Source organism: Condylura cristata, unplaced genomic scaffold (genome assembly GCF_000260355.1).
Source record: "Condylura cristata isolate star-nosed mole 26May11 unplaced genomic scaffold, ConCri1.0 scaffold00014, whole genome shotgun sequence".
Taxonomy (NCBI): domain Eukaryota; kingdom Metazoa; phylum Chordata; class Mammalia; order Eulipotyphla; family Talpidae; genus Condylura; species Condylura cristata.
Genome location: NW_004567115.1, coordinates 5,792,702 through 5,818,289, shown reverse-complemented (window position 1 = coordinate 5,818,289; position 25,588 = coordinate 5,792,702). Strand labels below are relative to the sequence as shown.

At 38.0% G+C, this 25,588-nt stretch overlaps 1 protein-coding gene across 1 annotated transcript in view; it reads right to left on the bottom strand.

Moving 5' to 3' along the window:
• SLC9A9 (solute carrier family 9, subfamily A (NHE9, cation proton antiporter 9), member 9) overlaps window positions 1-25,588 on the bottom strand; it is a 525,806-nt gene that overhangs the window by 86,292 nt on the left and 413,926 nt on the right. Inside the window, exon 13 of the mRNA XM_012724853.1 lies at window positions 15,536-15,615. Coding sequence (XP_012580307.1) covers window positions 15,536-15,615 — 80 coding nt within the window. The remainder of the gene's footprint in view (window positions 1-15,535; window positions 15,616-25,588) is intronic.

The following is a 25,588-nucleotide window of genomic DNA, read 5'->3' as shown; positions in this document are numbered from 1 at the left end:
GCCACCAGGGAGGGCCCAAAGGGTTTTTTTTTTTTTTTTTGAAGCCCTATGCTAGGTATGTTGACTTTAATATTGTGACTCCTACAACAATCCTGAAAGATAGATATTATTATTATTATAATTGTTATCCCCATTTTCCAGATTAGTAAATCAAGATTCAGTGATTTCAAGCCGCATCCCCAATGTCACAGAGCTAGCAAATGCCACACAGCTAAGCCTAGCTATTTGACTCCTGCTTCATGCTGCTTCAGGTTATGTTTGCACTTGACTTGGTATGGTATAGTAGGTGCTGCTTTCATAATTAATTTAAGCAAAGCTGAGAACTGAAGGCAAGACAATAGGACTGAATTTTTATAGAATGCTAAAGTAAGTATTCTGCCTCTTTTTGCATAGGGTATTAATTGTGGAGCATCTCCCAAAGAGAAAGCAGCTCACAAGAAAAAAACAAGTTCTTTGAAAGTCTAGAGGACTGCATTTGTGAGGCAAGATTAAAGAAGAGACTTCTTTGTCCCAAAGAACAGACTCAGCAAGAGTCCTATGAAGCAGGCTCCTGTAATCAGGTTCACATACATAAAACCACTTGTCTTCTCCCCAAAGAGCAGTCTCCTTGCCACCCCTGTTTCTGCGACTGGCATAAACAGACCTAAAATGACAAGGGTTAGGGCCCCCAATCAGCTGAGTGTACCTCCTTCCAACTGCAGCTGTCTGCCCTGGCTCCCAGTCAGGTAGCATCGAGTTGATGGATTTGGGACCAGGCTTCCTAGCACCCATCAGTCCCTTCCTTTCTGCTCCCATTGTGGTTACCATCACTTAGGCACTTGTGACTTCTCCCTAATCAATGTGGTTAGATCAATCTTTCTAAACTAAGACTGTGTCACTTCTGTCTACAAATCATCCGACTCTCCATTATCTACTGAATGAGACACCTTCACTTGATACTTGAAATCTTTACAGATTTCCCTAAACACAGCTCTTTAGTTTCTTTTTCTTTAATAGACTGCCCTAAAGATGCTGTCATCCTTACTTTATCCCATGTAATGCTTTTCCTACTTCTCACCTTTACTTGAGATCATTGCTTTTCTTGAAAAAAAAAAAAAAAAAGTGACATGAATATCTCTAGTTTGTGGAGTCCTGGAGTCCTTTCTAAAAGCTTTCAGAGTGGTTTTATTTACCACTTACGAATTTCATTTATTCCTATTGAAATTGCAGTTTCTGGGGGGAAGATATGGTTATGCTCATTGTATAGATTGAAAAAGAGTGGTTCTCTGACCTTAGAGTTGAGGCTCCCAGAAAGGCAGAGAGTTGAGGATTAAAGAAGCCCTAACGGACTGTGGTGGAGACTCAGGGTGTCATGGCACTTAGGTGGGCTGAAGAAACATACATCAGAAGAGGGGTGAAACTATACTTCTGAATCATAGACAGTGCTGCAGACCCAGATTACCCCAATAAAAAAAAAATACAAAAAGGCCCTCCCTGGTGGCGCAGTGGGTTAAAGCACAGCACTGAGAATATAAAGCCGCTTCTGCATGAGTTCGATTCCCGCCTGCCCCGGAGGTGACCACATGGTGTGGCAGACCTCTCCTGACCCGCCCGCTGCTCCCCTCAGCAGTGTACTTGGTCGATCTGCCTGTTCTGTTCCCCACTCTGTCTCTGGTGAAGCCTCTCACCGCCCCTGAGCCTCTGGCCTGTACCCCAGTTCTGTACGCACAAATAAATAAATAAATCTTTAAAAAAAATACAAAAAAATCCCCTGTAACTTTACTATCCCACTGAAAAACAAAAACAAATGGCACCCTCCACCCCCCAAAATACATAAGAACAAGATAGAGTAGCTCTGAGCAGGCCCAGAAGCTGAGGTTTCCCAAGAGAAGGTGTTACCTGACCTCTCCTCTGGCTCTTTTCATGTTTTGTTAAATTCTACCTTTTTCTCAAATTTTCATAACCTAATTCAAATCTATCTATTTCATGAACTCTCCAAGATAGCCCATAACATTGGTAACTTTCTCTCTTCTGACCTCCTGCAGCTTCTTGTCTAAATTTTTTGGCACCTAAAGCAAGTAAGTGAGAAGTCTGAGAATTCCTGGATAAAGAATTCAGGGCAGCATGGATTAGGCTTTAAATATTTTTGATCATGGACCCCCTTAGGGGGCATAATTTATATCATAGATGAGTATACACACACACCCACACACACACAAACACACATCCCTAAAGCTTCATAGTTACCATTTACTTCTTAAAAAGTGCTGGTTAGGAATTCACTAAATTGATAGTGAGAACCACTAATGATCAGCAGTTTGGAAAACTCTGGTTTAACTATGACCTGTCTTTTCTAAATGACGTAGGTGGCACTTTCAAAGATTTGCAAAAGATAGAGCCAGCAAGAAAGATGTGTTCACCAGGGATTTAGTGTGTAGTTCCTCACAGGAATATAAACAGTCCTCACAATGGCTAGGCCAGGAAGGAAGGACCTCCGCTTGAGAGCACCAGCTTCTACTTGCTGAAAGGTCAAGGTTAGGGATTCTTTCCTCTCCCCCTCGGCTTTATTGAGTACAATTGAAATATAAAAATGACATATATTTAAGATGTACATGATGATGTTTTTGTATACATATAAATTGTGAGATGATGACTGCAAGTGGGCTAACATACATCACCTCCCATAGTTGTATCTGCTTGTGTGATGAGCTCTCCAGATCACTGACTAAAAAATTTTCAAATATATAATATGGTATTATTAACCTATAGTCTAGTTATTATTAACATATAGCATCGCTACCAGGCTATATGTTAGACTTCTAGAATTTGATCTGCATAACTGAAATATCCTAAACTTTGAAAACATCCACATTTCCTCCACCTCTCACCCCCTTAATGAGTGTTACATAACAGGGATTCTTAAAGGAGTACTTGATGGAGGAGTAAGATATATCCATTTCACAGAGAGGCATCTTTAGAAGAGTAGGATTTGCAGGTAGTAGAGATCTGGGGAGGAAGTTTTCTCAATAAGGCAGGGAGACTGAGGTACCTATTATATTCCTATTATATTTCCTGGCAGGAAATCAGCAAGAATTTAAAAATAATAAAAATGTAATAAAGTTCTTTGTTTATATCTGCCATTGTGAGTGTAAGGACCCTCAGGTCTGTAAACCTGTCACTCAATTTAGTACCATTTCAACTTTATGAAGCACTTGATGTTTGCAAAGTGCTTGTGCAATTACCAGTTATCATAATATTCATCTTCTGAACATTTTAGTTCAGAGAAGGCCTGAGGACTTCAGACTAAGAGTAAAAGGGAAAAGGATTAGTCAAGCTCAAGACCAGAACTCTGAGTCTGTGCTGCTGAGGGTACTGGTTGGTGAATGGGGTCCCTTCTTCGTCTACTACTTGGAGCCTGCCATACAACAGCTGACCTTGGGTGACTCCCTCTTCTGAGTGCTGCTGGCATGCTGTTCTCAGAGGACCTAAGCATGGTCTATGCCTGCAGGAAGTGAGGAATGTGGGAAGGGGTGTCTGTGGTTGCTGGGAAAGAGTAGTGAGTACAGGGACAGAGAAGTGATGGCCTATTCTGGCTACTAAGCACATGATAAAGGGTCAGGGACAAGTTGGCCTAGCAGCCTGTATGCACAAACCGGAAATAGCTCTGATCATGTTTACAGGCAACAGGTCAATGAAAACTAACAGAGTGGCGGATTTCAAGGAAATCCAAGGAAATGGCTTCCAGGGATGCAAAGGCAATGGGTTGAGGATGTGTCTGTTTCCTTTCAAAAAAGTTTACTCTCCTGTGCTTCCCCCACCTTTCAAAATCCATTTGTTCCCACTGGCAAGGGGCTGTCCCAGGAGACGGAGTGTGACCTGGGCAGGCCGCCTGAAAGTTCATCAGTATTGGAATAAAAAGTGGTCTTTTTACTTAAAGAGAATTTTAACTCAATAATTTCTGCTAGTTCAACTAAAACCTCTATTAGAGATTCTCTCTTTTCTAATCTTGGATAGGGAACTAAAATACCAGACGCTGAGCTGAGCTATTGAGCTGACCTTTTTTTTTCCCAAAGATTTATTTATTTATTATCTTGTATTTATGCATAAAAGAGCTGGAGTGCAGGCCAGAGGTGCAGGGGAGTAAGAGGATTCACCAGAGACAGAGTGGGGCGCAGAGCGGGTAGATTGACTGAACTACACTGCTGAGGGGAGCAGCGGGTAAAACAGGAGATGTCTACTGTGCCATGTGGGTCATCTCCCTGCCTGAGATCAAACTTCTGTTATAGTGGCTGCCTACTGCTTCACAGTGCTGAGACTTAACCCCTTGTGCCATAAGGGTGGCCCCTGAGATAACTTTTGAACCAGAAAACTTTCTGGTAAGTCCTAACAATTCCATCACGGCATTGTTAATGGACGTTTAAGAATCGATGTCTTAATTAAATGAGGTATTTACATTTTATACATGTATAACTTGAAACAAGTATTGTTCCAAAGTACCTTTTGAAGAAGGAAAGCATTTCTGTTCACAATCAGATCCACAGAAAGAGCAGGTCAGGGTTTTGAGAGTAACTGTTCAGGATCACTTTAAGATCAGCCTACTCCCCAGCATATGACTTTCCAGATGCTCATTCTCTTCATCACCACAAACTGGATTATGTGATTGTTCTTAAAGTGCTGCATTCATCTCCTGTTGTTAATTAGATAAAATCCATTTTCTTGACCATGACACATGAGGTCCCACCCAATCTGTCCACAAGGTAATTCTCTAGTTTCACTTCCTACCAATCCAGTTGCTCTGAAACTGTCATCATTTTTTTTAAAAAATGATTTATTTATTTATGCATACAGAACTGGGGTACAGGCCAGAGGTGCAGGGGCGGTGAGAGGATTCACCAAAGACAGAGTGGGGAGCAGAACAGGCAGACTGACGAAGTACACTGCTGAGGGGAGCAGCAGACGGTCTGCTGTGCCATGTGGGTCATCTCCGGGGCAGGTGGGGATTGAACTCATGTGGAAGTGGTTTCAGCTTCTCAGTGCTGTGCTCCAACCCGCTGCGCCACCAGGGACAGCCGGAAACTGTCATCATTTGCCAAACACTTCACATCATTTGTGCCTTTGCCTGAACCCCATTTCATTACTCCAAGTCCTTGCCATCCCCAGCCCAATTCGTGACAGATTCTTTCTTTTCCTCTACCTGATTCCAAAGTTACTTTACGTGCCATCTCTGAGTTTCCAAAGCTGACTAGTCGACTATCCCCATCTTCAGCTTTCATACTCCTTTTGCTCATAACTTTATTATATTTCATCATGATTGACAGCTGCATCTCTACTTCATTAGGAGGCTAGCATCTTGGAGGTAACCATTTCTTATTTATCTCTGAGGCTTCAGAAGAAGCTAGAGGACATGCTTCCTCCATCTTTCCTACCCCAGGGAAGAATTATTAAAACTAAACCCAATTCTGAAAGCATTAAATGTGTAGTTACCTGATAAATGACTGTCATACAGATTTCTGACAGAAAGGAAACTTAAAGGCCCTTTGGCTTATGACACATTGCTCTTTTGCTATCTGAGTCACCAAAAGAATATATAAAATTAATACCAATAGAAAAGAATTCTGATTATACCAGGCATAGGGAATAAGAGCTTTACTCTACTTGAAACGCTGACTCCAGCATTCTCTGGAGACTACCTCCTTTCTCTTCTTTCTTCCAGTTCTGCACCTCACCTTACAAGCAAATTTATTCAGGCTGCTTTTCAACTATTCACGCCACATGCATCATTGGGACCTTCTCCTGTGTTTTCTCCTTTGCTCAGAATGCTGTCTCTCCTTTCCATTATTTGATTTCATGTTAGGAAATCCTACTGCCTCCATGAACTCTTTCCCACAGGACTAGAAGAATAGAATTTACTTCTCCAACAAGCTTTTCCTCCATTAATCACCAGCACACTTCGATCTGTTTGCCCATTCTTATTTATGAACTCGCTTGACATCCGTTGAGACCACGTCATCACCAGCTACTGGGTTAAGGTGAACCTGAATGAGGACCACGTTAGCCCACTTCCTTTGTGTTGAGTCTGCCGGGACTCCACGTGCAGACAGGGGCTTACCGCTACCGCCCACAGCATATCTCCCTTGTAGGTGAGAATACGGGAGGTTGGCAACAGGCTCAGCTGACTACGTGTCTCCCACAGCACCTGAATATGTTGGCAGCCTGTAAATGCCTTGGTTCCTATATATGGGAAGTTGTTACCAACTAAATAAAACTTACCTAGAAACATTAGATGCACATATTCTTTAATTTTTTCTTCTTTTTAATCAAATGAGTTAATACCAACCCAGAAATCTTCAACTATAGCATCATATTACTAATACAAACATGACAGCTTCACCCAAAATATGTCATTGAAAACTTTCCTTTATCACAGGAAGGTACAAGAGGAATAACTGCCATTAAAGGCTTGTGGTGCTTTCAGGAAGAGTAGAAAATTATTGTATTTCTCTATCAAGTCAAAATTGTTATCAGTGTTATAATCTACAGGAAAAATAAGTATGGCGTGATAGACTATAACTTAGAAAAAAAATGAAACAATCACATGTGTAGAATAGGGCATATAAAATAACTGCCTAACTCCCTGGAACATACATTTGTTCACAGTTATATGCGAAGAATTATGTCTGTTTTCTTGCCTAAATGGAGTTTGTTTACAGAGACTGACAACTTTCTTATGGTCATAAAATACAGCTGTTGCAACAAAAAATTATTTCGTGCAGACCAGGTAATGGATCTTTGGTCACTCAGAGGTAATAAATGACAATAAATATAATTAGAATACATGGTGTAGGCATCAGGAGATCATCATGTTAATAATAAAACTAACATTATTAAGCACTTGTCTCAGTGTTTTGCATTAACTCATTTAAGTCTTACAATACACCTGGGAGGAAGGGGCTTCTACTGTCGCCATTTTGCAACTGAGAGACTGAGGCACAAAGAAGGTCAAGAAGTTTCCTCAAGTTACACAGGAAAGGCTGCAATAGGAAATCAATAAATCTTCACCACTGAACTAGATTTTCCACAATTTGATGAAACAAAAGTAGGGACATGCCTAAGTGCTTCTTTCTTGACATGGTGGCCATATTACTGAATGAGGAAGTTAGGAAATAGGCACAGTCAGTCAGCCAAGGGCAGGATGCCTCAAGCCAAGGTGACCCAAGACCATTTATCAAAATGAATTAGGACCTCCTGGTTGGAGTTAAGTTTACCCAAGCCCAGTAAAAACTGAATGTTCTGGGCCCTCCCTGGTGGTGCAACTGGTTAGGACCCAGCATTGCAAGCTAGCCACAGCCGCTTCAGTGCGAGTTCGATCCTCGCCTGGCAGGTGATCCACCTGGCCCAGCAGACCTTTCCTGACCTGCCCTCTGCTCCCCTCAGCAGTATACTTCGTTGATCTGCCTGTTCTGCTCCCCACTCTGTCTCTGATGAAGCCTCTGACTGCCCCTGTACCTCTAACTTGTACCCCAGTTCTGTATGCATAAGTAAAAAAACCTTAAAAAAAAAAAGCAAAAACCTGAATGTTCAGAAAACTCAAAACAATGCCAAAGCACCGGACCAAATTGGCTCCAGGAAGACATGCTAGGTAACGTGGGAAAACTCAGTGGGCCTTAGTAACCTAGAGATCTCAGGATTCTCCACCAATGAGCAAAAGACACACACCTAGACACCCAATGGGTGAACCCCCACTCCTTGCCCACTATACCCAAATAAACGCCTGTGTCTTATTCCCTCAGTAGCTCCCCATAGGGACCCTTCTGTGCTCAGAGATCTTTCCCATCCCTCTCTTATTTATCAATAAATCTCTTGCTTTTCTTCATGTTTAACTCTGGTTTCAATTTTGAATTCTATCCACAGCCAGACAAGAACTGAGACCCCTTAGATTCTGAGAACCCAACCATGATTCATTACTGAAAAGACATCTGTAAATCAGAAATCTGAAACAAACCATCCTGGGAAATAAATTCTATGAGGATTTGTCATTGTTGATCTCTGCTGATCAGGACAGTAGATGACACATAGTAGGCTCTTAATGTGCAGGTGATAAATAAATGAATAAAAAAAGAAATAAGGAAGGCCTAACAGAGTGCTGTGCAGTGAGAAAATACTCAGTAAATGTTTTTTATAACTGAATTTAAAGGAATTAATTTTATGAATCTGTTCTAGAGGAGAAACATTAGATGCACATATTAGAGGAGAGGTTACCTTCTGATTTCTTAACTACATAAATCTAGATTTATATCATTTGCTTAAAGTTAAGAGCATTTTCATATAATAGAAACATTATTAAAACTTTTACAGAGAAAAGGCAAAACAAATCAAGGATGTGAAAGCTCATGTAGAATCCTAGGGTTCTTGTAGAAAACTCAATTATCATCTCCTGTCCCCCAATCTTTATATTCACAGTGGGGATCCAACATGTTCAGGCAAAAATTTACAACATTGTACTTGTCCTTACTTGCCAGAGCTCAGAAGAGTTTAGTCCAACTATGAATACCAAAATTGTTTGGATCACAAGTTCTTGAAAAACTTGCACTTTTTAACTAATTTATATAATTTTTGAGTAGTGAGTGAACATCTTGTTGCCAGCAGGAAGCTATTTTAATAACTAGTCACCTTTTCTGATAGATTTAGTAAGCACAGGATAGTATTTATTATTCCCATTAGGTGGAACAAGAAGTCATGGTAGACCTGAGTTATGGCCTTAAAAACCCTATTTCTAAGTACCATGGATTCTTACCCAAAAGTCATGGGATAACAAAGATCTAGGAAGTTAGTGGCTTCATTCAGTGAATTTTAATTTCATTTAATACAAGAGCTAGCCATAAGATTTTCTACACAAACACCTGTGAGCACAAGGATGACTAAAGTCAAGTGCATACCCAGAGAATTAGCCACCTGACTGGGAGCCGGGACTGCACTTCTGCCCAATGCAAGCTTGGCTCCTCCTTGCCATCATCTTCCTGGCTTCATGTGGGAAGCCATTCAAATGCCGTGTGTACCGTGGTTTGAATTTAGAGAGAATCTTGAGAAAACTGACTGTTTATGTTTGCTTGAAATATTTTAATGTTTTGGTGCTTTCTAAAGTCATTTGTGGAGTTTTATGATTATATTTAGCAAATAAAAGTTACAGATGATTTTAATTTAAGCTGCCCTAAAACAGTCCCTCTATCAAATTCTGTGATACCAATTTTATGTTTTCCCATGCAAGGAACCACCTGTCATTTCAGGGGGATTAGAGGTCATGATTAAATTCAATGAGGCATGTAAGCAAGACTTCATGAGGATCAACCATGCCGAATGGCTGGGCCCTCAGTACCTAGTATATTCTCTAGCAAGTGGTAAAGGACCCCAATAAAAAATTCATTGAGTAAGGGGATCTCACTTGCATCCCCTGCTATTTGTCCTTCTTGTTATTGAGAGTAAAACACACCTTACTGCAGACTGGTGATGCTTTTGATGAGCGACAAAAAATGCTCTCTCATAAAATTATCTACTATATGTCTGGCATAATTAGAACACAAGCAATGCACACATATTCATGCAAACAGAAGTTAATGGATGGGCCATCTTAACTAGGGCCCTTGTTTCCTCAGGTGGTCACAGCATGCTCTTTGATTGTGAATGCTGCAGAAGTTCAGTAGTCACCACAGACGTGTCTTTTCCATCCTTTGGGTCCAGTAAACTCATTTATAAAATGGAATCACAGGATGAACATTCCTTATTCCTCTGACAGTTTTTTGTGAAGTAAAGTCAAGTCATTCACAAGGCCACAGTACTAGCCTAATAAATAATGCATGAATGCTACAGATAGTCAGAATAGGAAAAAACTGTAACGCAGCGATCATCATTTAAAATGGAAATTACTGCTCACAATATTCATACCTATGATTTAAAATAAGCATGACTGTGTGATATATAATGAATTTTTGCCAAGATTTAGGAGAGGAAGGGCTCTCTTCCCCCCTTATGAAAACTTGAGTATCATTACATTTAAGTTGTTAAATACTTGGCTCTTAGTGTCATTTTGAATGATCCTGGACTGCAGCCCCAGCCTGTCACAATTCAGTACAGAGGGGGCCTGGTATCTACTACTTTTTCTGCCAGATTCTTTGATGGAAAATTCTAGAACTTCACCATCCACACTGCTTTGGGCCTTTCATCATTTTGGTAATGCTTCAGGGTACTCTTCGTTATAAACCAGTGAGGGGAAGGAAGTCTCCATCTTCTTGGGTTTATGTAATTCTGTAGCTGTGTCAATTTGCCAATCCATTGTTATCTTTGCACTCTCTCTACACTGATGGAAAATGTTGGCAACCACACAATAACTCCTTATTTCTACTGAATGGCTTACAGGATGGGCTAAAAGTGATTCTGGGCAGCCCTTTTTATCTTGGAAAAGGTCATTCTTATCTTGTGTCATTTACATTTGTAAGACTAATAAACACACATGCTTAGACGAGAGAGATGATAAATGATAGAATGGAAGGAGACTTTAGGAAGCAGTCCAGTAGGATCATTAGTCACCTATGAATTAGGCAACATAAGATTCCCATACCAGCTGTAGCACAGTGAATTGAAGCAAATAATTTCATTTGATACCTTAAAATCAGAATAATGAGAGGGAATCGATTTTTGCTTCTAATCTCCTTACTATCGGAGATTGTTGGTGAGGATGATAGGTAGCTGTACAATTTTGAGTTTCATGTTGCCAATAAAATCAACACACAATTGGGGAGATAGATATATTCAAAATCATCCACACAGAGATGGCTTCTAGGCGAGAGTCAAGCCTAAATGTACCATACAGGGATCCTTATTAGGTCTAAGGAAGGATGGACCAGCCATCACAAAGAGGTTGGTGAGGCAACAGCGGTTCAAGTTGGCTATGGTGGCAGTCCCTTCCAGGGACAGGGACACTAGACTCTCGGGCTGGCGGGGTGGAGATCTACATGGGTAAAAACACTGAGATTACCCACTCCATTTTGCTCTCCTTTCAGACTCCCCTAGTAGCCCTCAGATTATTGGATTTTCCTGCTATGGAATATCTAGAATGGAAACTATAGCTTGCTTGCTTCACTCATTCATTCAATATAAACTTATTGAGGACCCACTAGTGCCACATATTGCTCCACACCTTGCACACACACACCCACCCACCAATGAATAAATGAATTCCTATGCCTTGAAGGCATAGGAAGGCACTGCAGTGTTAAGTGTTGTTAAGATGAAAAATGAAGGCGGGAATGAGAGAAGGAATGCTTCTGTTGGGCCTCCTAATTTAAATGCAGAACCAGGAAGATCTCACTGACCACTGAGTGAAAGAGGTAAAGGAGTTGGAAAGAGAATCCTCAGCAGAGGGAAGAAGCAGCACAAAGACCTGGAGCAGGAGTGTGCTACAAGGGCTTAAGGAACCCAGAGTGGCTGGGACAGCATGAGCTTGATACTGAGAGCGGGCCAGGGGCTGCAGAGATTCTAGGGGCCAGACTGTGACTTGAACCTACTCATGGTTAGGAAAGGACATCCACTCTTGAGGGAATAAGATGATTTAGGAATTTGCTGTGCCTTCTTTGAGGTTGGCTAGATTATAGCTACTTCTATGAGAGTAAATTATTTTTGAAGTCTTAGGCATATTTAACTCTGCCCAAGAAACGTTGAGGATCTGACTCAGAAATTTGGAAACTTGTTTATGGTAATATTCTAGGGTTATCAACCAGGCTTCCAAATTTTATCATCTAATGTATTGCCAGCAGATGTTTCAGATGTAAGCACATTTTTTTAACACAATGTAAGCACTCATAATTATTCATTGCTTTAATGGTGAGCTTATGAACCTATAGAGACAGGGGATTTTGAATATAAAGTAGGGAATAAATGAGCATATATGATAAAGTTATTTACTTCTGGGCTTTAGTATGAGACAAAATTGGGCTTGGATCATGAGATTGATGCAGTTATGGAATCTTAAGAGAGTTATTTAGTTCTCTGGGCTTTATTTCTTCTACCTTAAAGAGGGTGATGGTAAACATTACGTACATCAGAAGGGTGGTTATAAGCACTAAATGAGATCATGTACCTGGCTGCAAATGGCCAGTCCTCAGCACAGGGCTCCTTTCTCATCTACCCCCTTCCCAATTTATTCTTTGCACTGCATGACTCAGAGTAGGTGCCCACAGTGAAACATAATATCTTAATTGTCATCATTTTTGGCACCACAGACTTGAAAACAACTCTCAAACAGGGAAGTGCAGGTTGTTTGAGCAGAGGCTGTGTAGTGGGCAGGCCATTCTTGCTGCATTATACCCTCTAGAGGGTATTGTTGCATTATAACTTGTTGCATTAGACCTTAATAACCTTCTGCAGAGCTGTGAAGGGGAAACGAAATTACAAAGCTAAGCATTCAATACTGTAGTTGGCTGCTGTTTGTCTACATTAAAAGTTAATTATAACTTTGATCTTCCTGTAATTTTGGGAAATTCTCTATCAGGAATGTATATGTTTACTACTTATGCCGTGAACAAGTATACAAAATGATGTGTACAATAGTGGCTTGTTCTATTGATGACAATGGAGAATTTAGAAGGTCTTCTAGTCCTTGGGTCTGAATATAGGGCATAAATTGAATGGAAATTGAGTGCTGTGATGGCTAGTTTTATGTGTCAAGTTGACTAAGTTACCCAATTTTTAGTCAACTCCTAATCTAGGTATTTTTGTATATCTGGTTAACATCTAGACTCCTTTAGGAAAGGAGATGATCCATAATAATGTGGATGGGCCTTATTCAATCAGTTGGATAGCTTTCTGAGAAAAACTGAGTTTTCTTCCTGAGGCAAGAGGAACTCTACCTCAAATTGCAGCAACAGCTCATGGATGAGCATTTCTATCCTCAGAGCCTTCCCTACAAATTTGGGACTTGCCACTTCCCAAACTTGCATATGCCTATTTCTTTTCTTTTTTATTTTTTTTTCCGAACCAGACAAATTCCTTTTATTTTGATCATCAAATTGACGCTGAGGTGGCAATAATAGAGAATTAAGCCTATTTCTTAAAATAAATCGATATGTATATTTATATCTATGTAGTGATGTATAGCTCTACCTCCTCTTTCTGCTCTCCAACACTTGCTATGCATGTGCACATACTCCTACTAGTCTGTTTCTGTTTGTGTACAGAAACCTGATTGATGTAAGTGCATATGGTTACATGTTCTTTTTTTTCATTTGGTCAGTAAATTTTTATCAAACCTCATTTGCAAGATGTAGTTTAACTGAAATGAAACTTGAGCAACTCCAAAGTGTGTGTGTGTGTGTGTGTGTGTGTGTGTGTGTGTGTTTTGGCCTAGTCCAGGCAACCTACTCCCAGGCTTGCAGATTACCTCTACCTGGCTTACGTAGTGACTAGAATAGGTTACCTACGAGGTACATGGGGCCTGTGTCTGGGTTTCCAGGTGGACAACAGAGCGCACATAAATGTCAAGCTGGTAATAGGTATCTAAAAAATGTAGGTATGCTAAAAGGTCACAGTGTGGAAACTGATTGGTCTGTTCTGGTATTCTTTGGGTATGAATTCAGAGCATAACTAGGATATAAAAACTTTGTTGTCTAAGTGAAAATATATTTGTACAGTGATGGTAGCACTGCAATTTCTAGATTGAATGCACAAGAGAACAAATTACTATAAGAGATATTGCTGTATGTGTAAATTTGCTTCATTTTTTGACTAGTCTGACAATAATTATATGGAAATAAACCTCAAGTGAAAAGTGAGACAAAAACTATGACTTCGTCTGAATTTGATGTCATTGCCCTAAGGTAAATATTTGGGTGGGTTCCACTTTTATATATTTACCTCCAAATTATTTTTCTACTTTACTCCTTTCTCTGTTGTAAAGTATTTCTTACAGTACTGACAGAATTTGAACAAAAATATTTTCTAACTCATTTCTGAATTATTTTTTTTTCACTGTACATTTTGTTACAACTAAGCAGCCTTTATGTCTACTCTTTAGTCACATTTTTATATCTTGCTATATATTTGACCACCAGGTACATTAAGCAATGGCAGTGGAGTTGTGTTTCAAGGAGAGAAACCAACTAGGAAACATAAACCAACATAACCTGCTAAGAATCAACTTTCTTAAATTATCCAGAAGGGCTACGGAGAATTTAACAAGGTACCAGAACCTTCAAGAAGCAGTTACAAGCAAAGATGGACTGCTTTTAATAGGGTGGCAATTAACATTGTCCATAAAGGTTCAAGATTGAGCAAAATAAGATATCTTTTCATAGAGAGCAAAGCTGTAGAAAAATAAAACTATAGCCTCAAAAATCAATCCATCCCACATCTCCATTTTGCAACCCTTGGAAAGTTCATGCTTGCAGAACTGCTCAGACTTGTATTTTTTTTTTTTTCTTTTCCTGCCATTTCCAGTTGGCTTTCCTTTTCTTAATTTTTAAAAGCCTTCCACTTGTTTCTCTAATTTGCTTTCCTTTCCTTCCTACTGTGAATTTCCTGTATTTCTCTTACCTCCTCTTCCCTATGTTATCTCTTCTTCATCTTATTCTTTGAATTTCTTTCCCCTGTTCTTAATTTTTCCTCTCCAACTGATCTGTTGTGGTTTTAATCAAAGCTTAGGCTTTAAAATTACCCAGTGACTGGCATTTTCTCCCTGAAAGGAGAGGGATTTGAGACTGTGAAAACTAACTACAATGACCCAACACATTCAATTTTCAGGGCAGTGCTTTCCTTTCTTCCCAGGTGCTTTTGCTGAGGATTAGAGATGGACCACTTACTGCAACTCACAATGGCAAAGCCCTTCAGGCCTGACTTCTCAGCCCTGTGAATCACACTGTAAGGTATATCCGAGTCACTGAGTTTACACTGATTGCTAGAATTTTTAAATTGTCCTCCACTGGGAAAAGTTTACTCAAATCTGCCTGGAACACAAAGTCATCTTATTTTACAATGTGGTGACCAGACCCATTCTTTTCCTTGGCCATTCATTTCCTTTCCACTGCTACCCCCTTCCCGACCCTCCACCCTCCAACCACACCAAACACACACACACACACACACACACACACACACACACTTAATTTTTACAATGTGAAACAAAAGTGTACAGATGATTTCTAGGAGAAGGGAGAAGGATCTTTGTCTGGATCACCTTGGCCAGCTTGACCACAAGAAAGATCTTTACAGAGGAAAGGACAGTAAAAATAAATAAAAAAGATGGGCCCTTTAGGACGGTATGATTTTATCATATGATTTTTAAAATATTAAGCTGCCATGGATATAGCAACTTTATTTGATTCACTTTAGCTCTTTGTTACACAATCTATAGTTTTTCATTTCTTAAAATCATTCTTTTTGGTAAGTTTGGCTGTGAATTCACTTTACCTTTCTGTGTTTGTTGAGCAATAGCATACACCTCTATGATTAAGGGCTCAAAATTAATCTGTGTCCTGCAGTTGATCTGGAATGCATCATTATCAAAGGATATTTGTGGTCAAAGCCATACCATATTCTGAAGAGCCACGCACTTTCGACTCTTGTCTTGCTTTTGTCCATGTTATTTGCTTCCTGGAGAAAGACAACAGAAAAGGCACTAGATAAAGCATCAACATACACTATTGATTGATAATACCAACATTAATGCATAATAAATATATTAAAATGTTTTCAGTATAAAAATACAAATCAAACCAAATTAAACTTAACCACATCAAAAAAAAGAAAGTTCTAGGTTATAGGCATTTCTATAGTAAAGCAGCTGCCAAATAAATTATCTTGTAGGTCTTACCCTATAGATGAGAATCTTGTGGCATAATTCAGCATTTACTTTTCATAATAATCCCCATTTTATTAAGTAGCTAGGGAATGTGACTTTTTTGACATCAGTGAAAGAATATATCTGTCAGATCACTATCATGGGAATGTGGCAATTTACTCCTGTCCAATTTGGGTGATATTTATTTATAATTTACCAAAAGGTCAAGACTAAAGGGATGATGAAAGTCTAATAATTGTTAAATTACTTTTCATTCATTCTCTGTTGGATAGGTGGCTCTCAAGGCTCTGGTGAATGTTTGACAACTTCCTGCTTTGATTCTTCAGAGTTTTAAAACAGATATTCCTGATAGGAAGCCTGCAATAATTGAATGTGCTTGTCTCATTTCTTTTTTTTCAAAAGCACCACAGTGGGAAGGAGAATTGGAAAGGAATTAAGAAGGACAAGAGAGAAAGCAAAGTGTTTGATGGTGTTCATGTGAGAGAAGAGAATGAAAATGTGAGAACAAGAAAGAAGGTGAAAAATTTTTGTGAACTTCAGAGACAGCACAGATAATGAACACTCCAGTGTGGGCAGAAGGAGATCCAGAAGCATTAATACTTATTTTGTGTAACCCTTTTTGCCTATTAAGAAAGAATTCCAGACTTTAATCAGATATAATTATTGCCATCATTAAAAGCATTTATATTTAATGTGCATTTCATTGCTTTGTTTGTGTCTACGGTTTCCACCTCAAATTGTATCATGAGTTCACAGCCCAGTGATAATGTGAATGTTCGGAGGAGACGATGCCACACACAGACATCGCAATCCACTGGTGGTTCCCTGTTAATCCTTTTATTTACTTTTTGGCTCATTCCCAGCTGATTCCATTGGTGACTAGTGATACATAGCTGAACACAAAGGTCTACATCCTATTCTGTGAAGAATGTGTACCAGCAGCAGTGGCTGTGCCATTTCCTCCAAAATGAGTTGGGAATACGAGAAAACAAAATGCGGCCCATTTCTAGGCAGCCATTTATCTTTTAAAATGTCCGCAATGTTTGAAGCAGATACACACAGGAAGATTAAAACCTAACCTGGCAGCTCTTCTTATTGGTTGGATTAAGATCTTGTACAGTTTCCCAGTGTTCCCAAACAGTAGTCTGCCACTGCTCTACATGCTATTGATGGCAATTCTGTGCAATCATTCATTAAAGGATGGGCTTGACAGTATTAAACAGATAGCTTATATCATGTCTTAAACAGTATTAAACATGTATATATCAGTATTAAACAGATAGCTTAGACATGACATCTCATAGTTTTTCATTTATAAATGAGTATTGTAATTCTTCAAGAGGAAAGGATTTCCCAAACTGATGTGACTGTAGAGCTCATCCCCCACTCTCCTGAACCCCATGGTGGGCCACCTATGATGTGTTTGTGGACATCAGAGCTCTGAAAATCAGTTTCCTGAAAGCCCTGGGGTGCCATGCCTTGTTAAAGCTAGAATTTATTTTTCATATTCTCCCATAAAAAAAACAGGTGTCTAGTTCAATTCTACCCTTGTCTACTTCCCCTCCCCTCCTTTTTAAAGTTTTTTTTTTCTGAACCAACAAAGATGTCATATCTGCAAAAATCTGTTGCATAAATTTTTCTTTACTATTCTGCAAGTTTTCTTTACTATTTTGCAAGAAACACAGTCTTTTGTGCTTTAGCTGCCTAAATAAGAGTGTTCATGCTAAATTAGTATGAAAATTTCTAGGCCAAAAGTAAGCATTTCTCTTTCTCTTCTTCTCTCCCCTGATCTGTGTCCCCTTTTTCTTTTCTTTAAGCACAATAAAGATTTACATAATCATACCTAAGACACACATGCATAGGCAGCTAGTTCCTAGAAAGTGTACTACTTATTTTATCCAGCCATTAATTTTTCTGTTATTATATTCCTATTTTCAAAAAAAAAAAAAAAAACCCACCAAGCTAGGTTCCATTGCTTGGTATTTTATAGATGATAAGGGAAGTTTAGAGAAGGGAAGAGATAAGCCTAAAGTCACATATTTAGCAAGTAGTGCAATTGGGACTTTACGGTAAGATTGCTAGATTCCAAAGATATTTCACTCAGCCTTTATATTTTGGAAAGCAATGAACTATGTTGGTAGACGATGGGTGCTTTAGTGGCAGGTAAGGTTTGGGAACAACACCTAAGGGAGTGATATGGTAGCTCTAAAACACAAACCACACTGTCAGTGAACATAACCTTAAAAAAAAAGAAAAAAGAACATTTGGGAAGCACAGACATTGAATAGCTGGATACTGGGGCTGCAGGATCCTTGTCTGTAAAATGAATCAAAGAAACTGAACTGACTGTTATCTGAGATTCTAAACATATGGAAACCACTATATTTTTATTAATGACAACAACAATAACTTCAATATCATGTGCCAGGTATGATTTTAAATGCTTTTCATATATTAACTCTTAAATCCTAGGACCATTTGATGAAATTTGTTCTTTTAGTACTCCTGTTTTAAAGATGATGAATTTGAGGCAATAGTGCATGGAAAGCTTCCCAAGGACACTTGTAGGCCCTTAGCAGCCAGAATTCCTCCCCTCTTCTTGGAACTTCAGTACACAGTAGGTAACAATTGAGGACAAAAGGATAAGTGACCACAGAGGTGGCGTTGGGACTGTGGGATGCTCAAGAACTGAGATAGACCAACTACACAAGTTCTACAACAAAATCAAAATCATGGTTCTCTTCCACGGGTGAACTGTGGACGTCTTAAAAAGTGCCCTTTGAAACCTACTGGTCACTATTAGGAATTTCTTGAGAATCTGAAATATTGGTTTCAAGGGCTTCCCTACGTCTTCTATATGCTCCCTTTTTCCTTTCCTTTGGTTTTATTTTCATTATTTTGGAAAGAATAAATCAGAACTCACTAGCATTCCTGAAAACTTCTGGCAAAATTTTCAGGAAGATTTCCTGTGTTCTCTGATAAGAACTAGACACATTAGACAACATTTTACAAAAGTGTAATATTTTGGAGCATATCATCTTTTACTCAAACTTTATTTGGGATACTGGAGATACTATTGAGGTCACTACTTTGTAGCAAAAATAAAGTGAGTTCCAACTAGAATAAAAGGTTTTCCAAGGTGAGGGAAATACCACTGATGATCCCACATTGACTGTCCTGCTGATCTAGATAAAAATTTCAGTATATATCTTAAATATCAGTTGGCCCAGTTCTGGATCTGTTCATTTATTTCTCTGAAGTTATTGATGACTTAATAACTTGGTTATGAAAGGCCATCAATAAATGAGTAGAAATAAATGAGTTAGTCTACTGTGTGCTCTGCTTGTTCAGTGGGGGTAGAAGATAAATGTGGAGGGCAAGGCCGGCCTTTGCAGTCATTCTGGAACGGGGATGTCATCCTCCCTCAGATGATGAAGCAATGCAGAATGTGAACCCTTAGGGGGTAGGTGGCAGACAGGCAGAAGGCAGCAGGTAGAATCAATTTACTTGGATTATTTTGAAGAAGCAGAGATAGGCTCACAGCCCAAGGATAGTGGGTGTAGCAGTCATCAAAAATAGAAACCGAAGCATGGTGATATTTTCCTTATCTCTAGCAATATTTCTTCTCATCTCAGTCCTTTTATCTAAGAGGGGAAGTGCTGTGCATGTTGGTGCTAACAGTGGAGCTAGAAAATGAAAACCCAGATTTGAGTTCCAACTCTCTAGTTCATCACTTAGTAATAACAGTGTCCTTACCAACTCTAAGTCTCATGTTTCACAGCTGTAAATGGGAACTAGAGATTCAAGGATATTAAGTCACAGCTACTTTTGCTCTTGATACTTCTAAGAATCAATTCCTGAATGCTTCATTATCCTCTTTTTCTGGGGAAATGTAAAAATGATTGGGATATTTGATTTCTTTCCTTCCTTAAACCAGGGACTAGACCAGAGGTTGGAAAGTTACTGGGCACAATAAAGAGTGAGTAGTTGTTTTCAATGTCTCTTCAACATTAATACCACCCCAGAGAGGGAAAAATAAGAAAATTATGACATTCTTTTTCTTTTTAATGTTTATTTATACCCCTGAGAGAAAACAAAGCCTCTGGCCAGAAATCTCTGAAAACCAGACACTGAAGCAAGAAGGGATTGTTTGTTCTTTTAACTTTAATGAAAAAGAACCAAGCAAATGTAAATACATTCCTCTATTAATATTTAAATGTGGGGCCTTTGCTAAGTGAACTGCATGAACTCTGCTATGGGATAATCTTATGGGATTGCTCCTCATTTCAGGAGGATTCAATGGATTAAGAGAGAAAGATTTTTCCTTTCTATTTCTCAAGATTTTATATCAATATTAATGTCAGTGAAAGTTGCAGAGAATAATAACAAAGATAAATAATTTTCAAAACAAATCTGTAGAGCTCTTATTGGATTTCAGAGTAGTTTTAGGTAGTACATGTGAATGCAATTTTATAGCAGTACTTTTATTCTACTATCTCCTCTGCATTTGAAATGTATTTGTATACCATTTTTAAGCTTATTGCCTTCATTTTCTTATTACCATGGAGATGAACAGATTTTTGTGCCCCTACAGAGAAAGACTTAGATTCTGTAAGGAAACATAATATAATTGAGGGTTAATCATAACTTTCTCCCAAATATACATTTTAAAGGTAAATTATTAATTCCTAACCACCAAATAGAAAATAGCTTATACAAATATTCTCATCTTTCCCTTGCCATGATAAATTCATGAACGTTGCCAAGTTTGTATAGTAGAAAATTCACACTTATGGAGGAAAAAATGAAGGCGATAACTACTCAAGGATGGTTAAGACTGTTAAGATGACATGTAGATGTCATTGGGATATTACCAGATAGTTCAAATCACGGCTTGAAGATAAAGAAAATACCTGATTCAAATGACTTTATATAGGAGATAATTTAGAAGTCCATAAATTATTTTGTTCAGGTAACTATAGCATGATATATGGTAATTTTAAAAAATATATAGCCACAAGTTCTTGGATGCTTCTCCCTGTGAGAGATGAAGTCTAATTTCCTTTCCTACTGAGTGTGGGTTGTATTTAGTGACTCATTTTAAATCAATAGGAGGGGGGCGGCATGGTTGCATGTCATATCCCAGATTAGATCTTAACAAGGCACTGTGACTTCCTCTTTCTCTCTCTTGGACTACTTGCTCTCAAGGAACTCAGCTTCCTTATTTTGAGGATATTCACACAAATTTATGGAGTGAATAACTGAATTTGCCTGCCAATAGCCAACAAGGAACTGAGAGGTTCTTCCCACATAGAAATGGAACCTCCAGCGCCAGTCAAGCCTTCAGATGACTAGCTCTGGCTGACATTCTGCCTGCAACTTCATGAGCCACCTTGGATTGAAGTTTTCTTCAAATTCCTTACCTATATCAACTATGAAATAATAGCTGTTTCCTGTTTTAAGCCACTAATTTTTGCACCTTTCTTATATTAAAATAGAATGCTAATATAACTATATCTTGAAATCATTAGTTCTAGATGTGAAAGACAGGAGTGGGAGTTGAGAGGAGATAATAAATTGATGATACATAACTCTTTATAGTTTATAGAGTACAGTCATAAAAGTAACATATTGGTGGTATAGACATCTTATTTCTTTCCTTAAGAGTATATCAAAAATTATCTTAGATCAGCATGCTATGTTACTCCCTCAAGCCTAAATTGAAGACTAAATACAAATGCATAAAATGATGGATCAATTTACAGGCAGAATGAAATTTTATATCTCTCTGTATTTGCTTCATAATAGCAGCAAGTGTCTGCTTCTTAACTAATGATTAATTTATATCTGTTTTAAAACAAATTTTATTTTTATTATTATGCAAGAACTGGGGTATAGGCCAGGGGGTGAGAGGATTCACCAGAGACAAAGTGGGGAGCAGAACAAGTGGATCTACTGAGATACACTGATGAGGGGAGAAGAGGACTAGACAGAAGAGGTCTGCTGCACCACGTGGGTCAGCAACCTGGCCAGGGATTGAATTCATGGCTGCAATAACTGGCAATAGCTTGATGGCACTGAGACTTCAACCCTTGCACTACCAGGGAGGCCTGCTCAACTTATATCATAATTCAGTTACTGTGCTATTACACACACACAAGTACACACACACACACACACACACACTAATGGAAAAGGATTTTAGAATAAGAAGATCCTGGCTCATGTTGTGTCTTGTGCACACAACACCATAGTAAAGATAACATTTCACATTGTGACTTAAGTATATAGTATTCTGTATTTGTTTGAAAAACAAACCAAATAATATCTGCCCTGACAAAATCACTTTTAAAATATATAATGACTGACCTTGATAGAATAACTGGTGTCTTAAATATCTTATAGGATTCAGGTATCAGATAACAAGCAGAAGAGAACTGTGATACTTGAAAGAAATGAGACAAATGAGGTGGGTTTTATATTTTCCTTGACTTTTGGTTCAAAGGTTCTTTCTCAATTGCAATGCAAAGAGGTAGGGTACAAGCAGACAGCAGCAGTCTCACCTAATTGAGGAACTCCAGAATGGAGCTTGTTTGTTGCTGAAGTGGTTGGAATTTTAAGGCAGTGTATTATAGAGGAAGAAACTTGGAAGAGAGGGTTACCCAACTGTCTGTATAGATACTTTCAGGTCCTTGGCTAAGGATTGACTTGTGCAAGCAAAATGAGTTTCAATGGCCTATAGAAACCTATAGGATACTGTAAAGTTGAAAAAGAAATGGAAAGATTTAGTTCACAAAGTGCAGAGAGAAACTGAAATTTGACCCAGTCAATTTTCAGTTGAGACCCCCAAAAAAGCATATTTTTGGGGTAAGGACAATTTCCTAAGATAAAGAACTTGCTCTAAATTTGAGCACACGGGTGAATTGGTGATCCCCCATGGGGATTACAACTGAGATGGACAAATGCACAAAATGAAGAAAGATGTAAAAAAAGATAAAAAAGGAAAAAGAAAAAGAGGGTATATATAGTACCCAATGTGTGATAGTCAGCCTTAAAATCCCATAAAGTGGAGATCATACTCTTATTACTTGAATGTTATTATTTAAAATATGTTTAATCTCAGAGTTATCTTCTTGCTCTAGAATTTATCACTCATAATTATATAGCAAAAAAATTAAAGAATTCATGTTGTCATCTTAAAAAATAAAATAAAATTGAGCACACAATTAATCTAGCAAGCATTAAACCAAGACTCATAAAATTTTAACTGTGACTGAATAAAATTTGACATTCTTTATATAGTAATAACATAATACAGGATTCATATATTGCAGTTTCTAGCATTGAATGAGAAACTCTTAGGCATAGCAGAAATGGGAAATATAAGATACAGTAAAAAAAAAAACTCAACCTATTGAAACTGATCTTGATATGATTTAATGTTGGAATTAACAAAGACTTTAAGACAATTATAAAAAATATGCTAGAGAATTTAAAGAAAAAGGTGGTACAGTGAAAACTCAGGATTTCAGAAAAGTAAAATATAAAAAAAGTACAAAATAAGAATTTTAGAACTAAAAAGTATACTGTACAGAATGAAAAATTCACTGGATTGTTTTAAGAAAAATTTGGACACTGCACAAGAAAGTTTCAGTGAATTTGAAGAAGGACTAAGAAAAGATCTAATTTATAGAACATAGAGAAAACATGATTTAGAATAGTGCCTAAATCATTTAAGAAAAAAAAAGAATAACATATCTGATGAGTGCTATAAAGGGAATAAAGAGAATAGTGTACAAACAACAACAAAAATGTTCAAAAAACAATAGTTTAATATCTTTCAAATTTGATGAGAAATACCAACCTGATGATCCAAAAAACTTAGCAAGTCTAAATAAGGATAAATATAAAGGAAAAAAAAAAAAACTTCACATGTAAGTGTAAAATGGCTGAAAATAAAAGGATAGAGAGAAAATCTTAAAAGATATCAACCCCAGAAAAATGATATAATATGTTCAGGGAAATTAAAAAAAAAAAATGAGAGTATGCTGACCTTTGAACAGAAACAATGAAGGCCAGAAAACAATAGATTTCTGTTTTTAAAGTGTAGATTCAACCCAGATTTCTACATTCAGTGAAAGGCTTTAAAATACATGAATCCATATCTGGCAGAACTATAGACAGAAATAGGGAAATACACAGTTCCAGTGGAGATTTTATCAGTAACTGACAAAGTAAGTGAACAAATTTAACTTAACATTCCTGATACTTTTTGAAAGCTATGCCAATTACATTCTGCTATTGTTTGGAATATTTTCAAGTAGTCTACACTTTTTTTAAAAAATTACACATACAATGTTTACCAAGATAAATCAAATGGAACCAGAAAATATGACCCAATACTTTTCAGAGGTTTGAAATTTTACAGATTACTTAAGGTTCAAACTCTGTCTTGGCTCAAATGATCTATGTAGTATATTAATTGCATTAGAAGTCCCAAATTTTCATCTCTCTTTATGACCATGGACTTCGTTATGTAACTTCATGGTTCTTCACAAGAATTCCCTATTTACACAAATATTTTATGATATGGCTGCATAATTTTTTTAGTCAATAGAATGTAGTAGAAGTGCTAGTATATCCGAATCTAGACCAGAAGAAATTTTGCATAGTTTTGCTTATATTATTGTTCTATTTCATTTGCAGAAGAAAACCATCTCCAGTGTAGCTGATGAATTCTAGGATGAAGATAAGAATCCAGTGGAGCACAGCTCAGTAGCTCAAGTCATCTGACCTGAAGCTATCCTACTTCAGTATATGACCAATCCCTGTCATGATCCAACCCAGCTAAGAATTCCAGATCTGTCTAGTCAATTTGTTGCTGATCAAAATTATATGAACAAGTCCAAGTCAAAGCAGCTACACCCCATAGATATGAGACAAACAAGTGTTTATTTTTGCATGCTTTTGAGATTTTGTGGCTGTTGTTATACATTACTAATGTGGCAATAGACAACTGATCCAATCTGGCTCTTGTTTATGTCTGACAGACTCATATCCCATCCTGTTCTCCGTCAGTCACCAGCAATGCTGGCCTCTTTGCTATTTCTTAAATGGGCTGAACTTGCTCCTGCCTCAGGATCTTGGCCTTTTCTATAAAGTTTTCCCTGAGACATATTCATGAAAAAAACCTTTAGATTGGTTGTCCATTCAAGTCTCCTGGGCAGAAGTAACAGAAAATAATACATTAGGCTTCCTCCAACTGAAAAACAGTAGAGCATGCTATGCTATAAGAAGGATGACATGGTAGTAGGGAAAATTCTCTCTAAACAGTAGACACAGCTCACTGGAAATGGGGATGTGAAGGATTCTACATTGAGATCATCAAAGTAGATGGTGAGAAATATGCCCCAGCCTCTTGAAATGAGAAATGTTCTTGAGATTCTTGATGGAATTGGGAAGTTATGTTAGCTAGGAGTAATAAGGGAAAGTGATATTCAAACATCAACTGAAGGAGAAGAAAGTAGACTATATATTTATAGACTGAATAATTACCCTTGGAGAGGGTGAGATGAGGGGATAGTGAGGATGAAATACTTCTTGGCTTAGCATTGGCTTAGCACATCAATGGCTTGTTGCTTTGGGAAAGTCACTTAAGTTCTTTTAACTTAATTTTCATCATTTACAAAAGGATGTCTTTATTGGGCAAAAGATTAAATGTGAATGTATTTATGGTACCTCATGTAGAAAAAATATTCACTAATT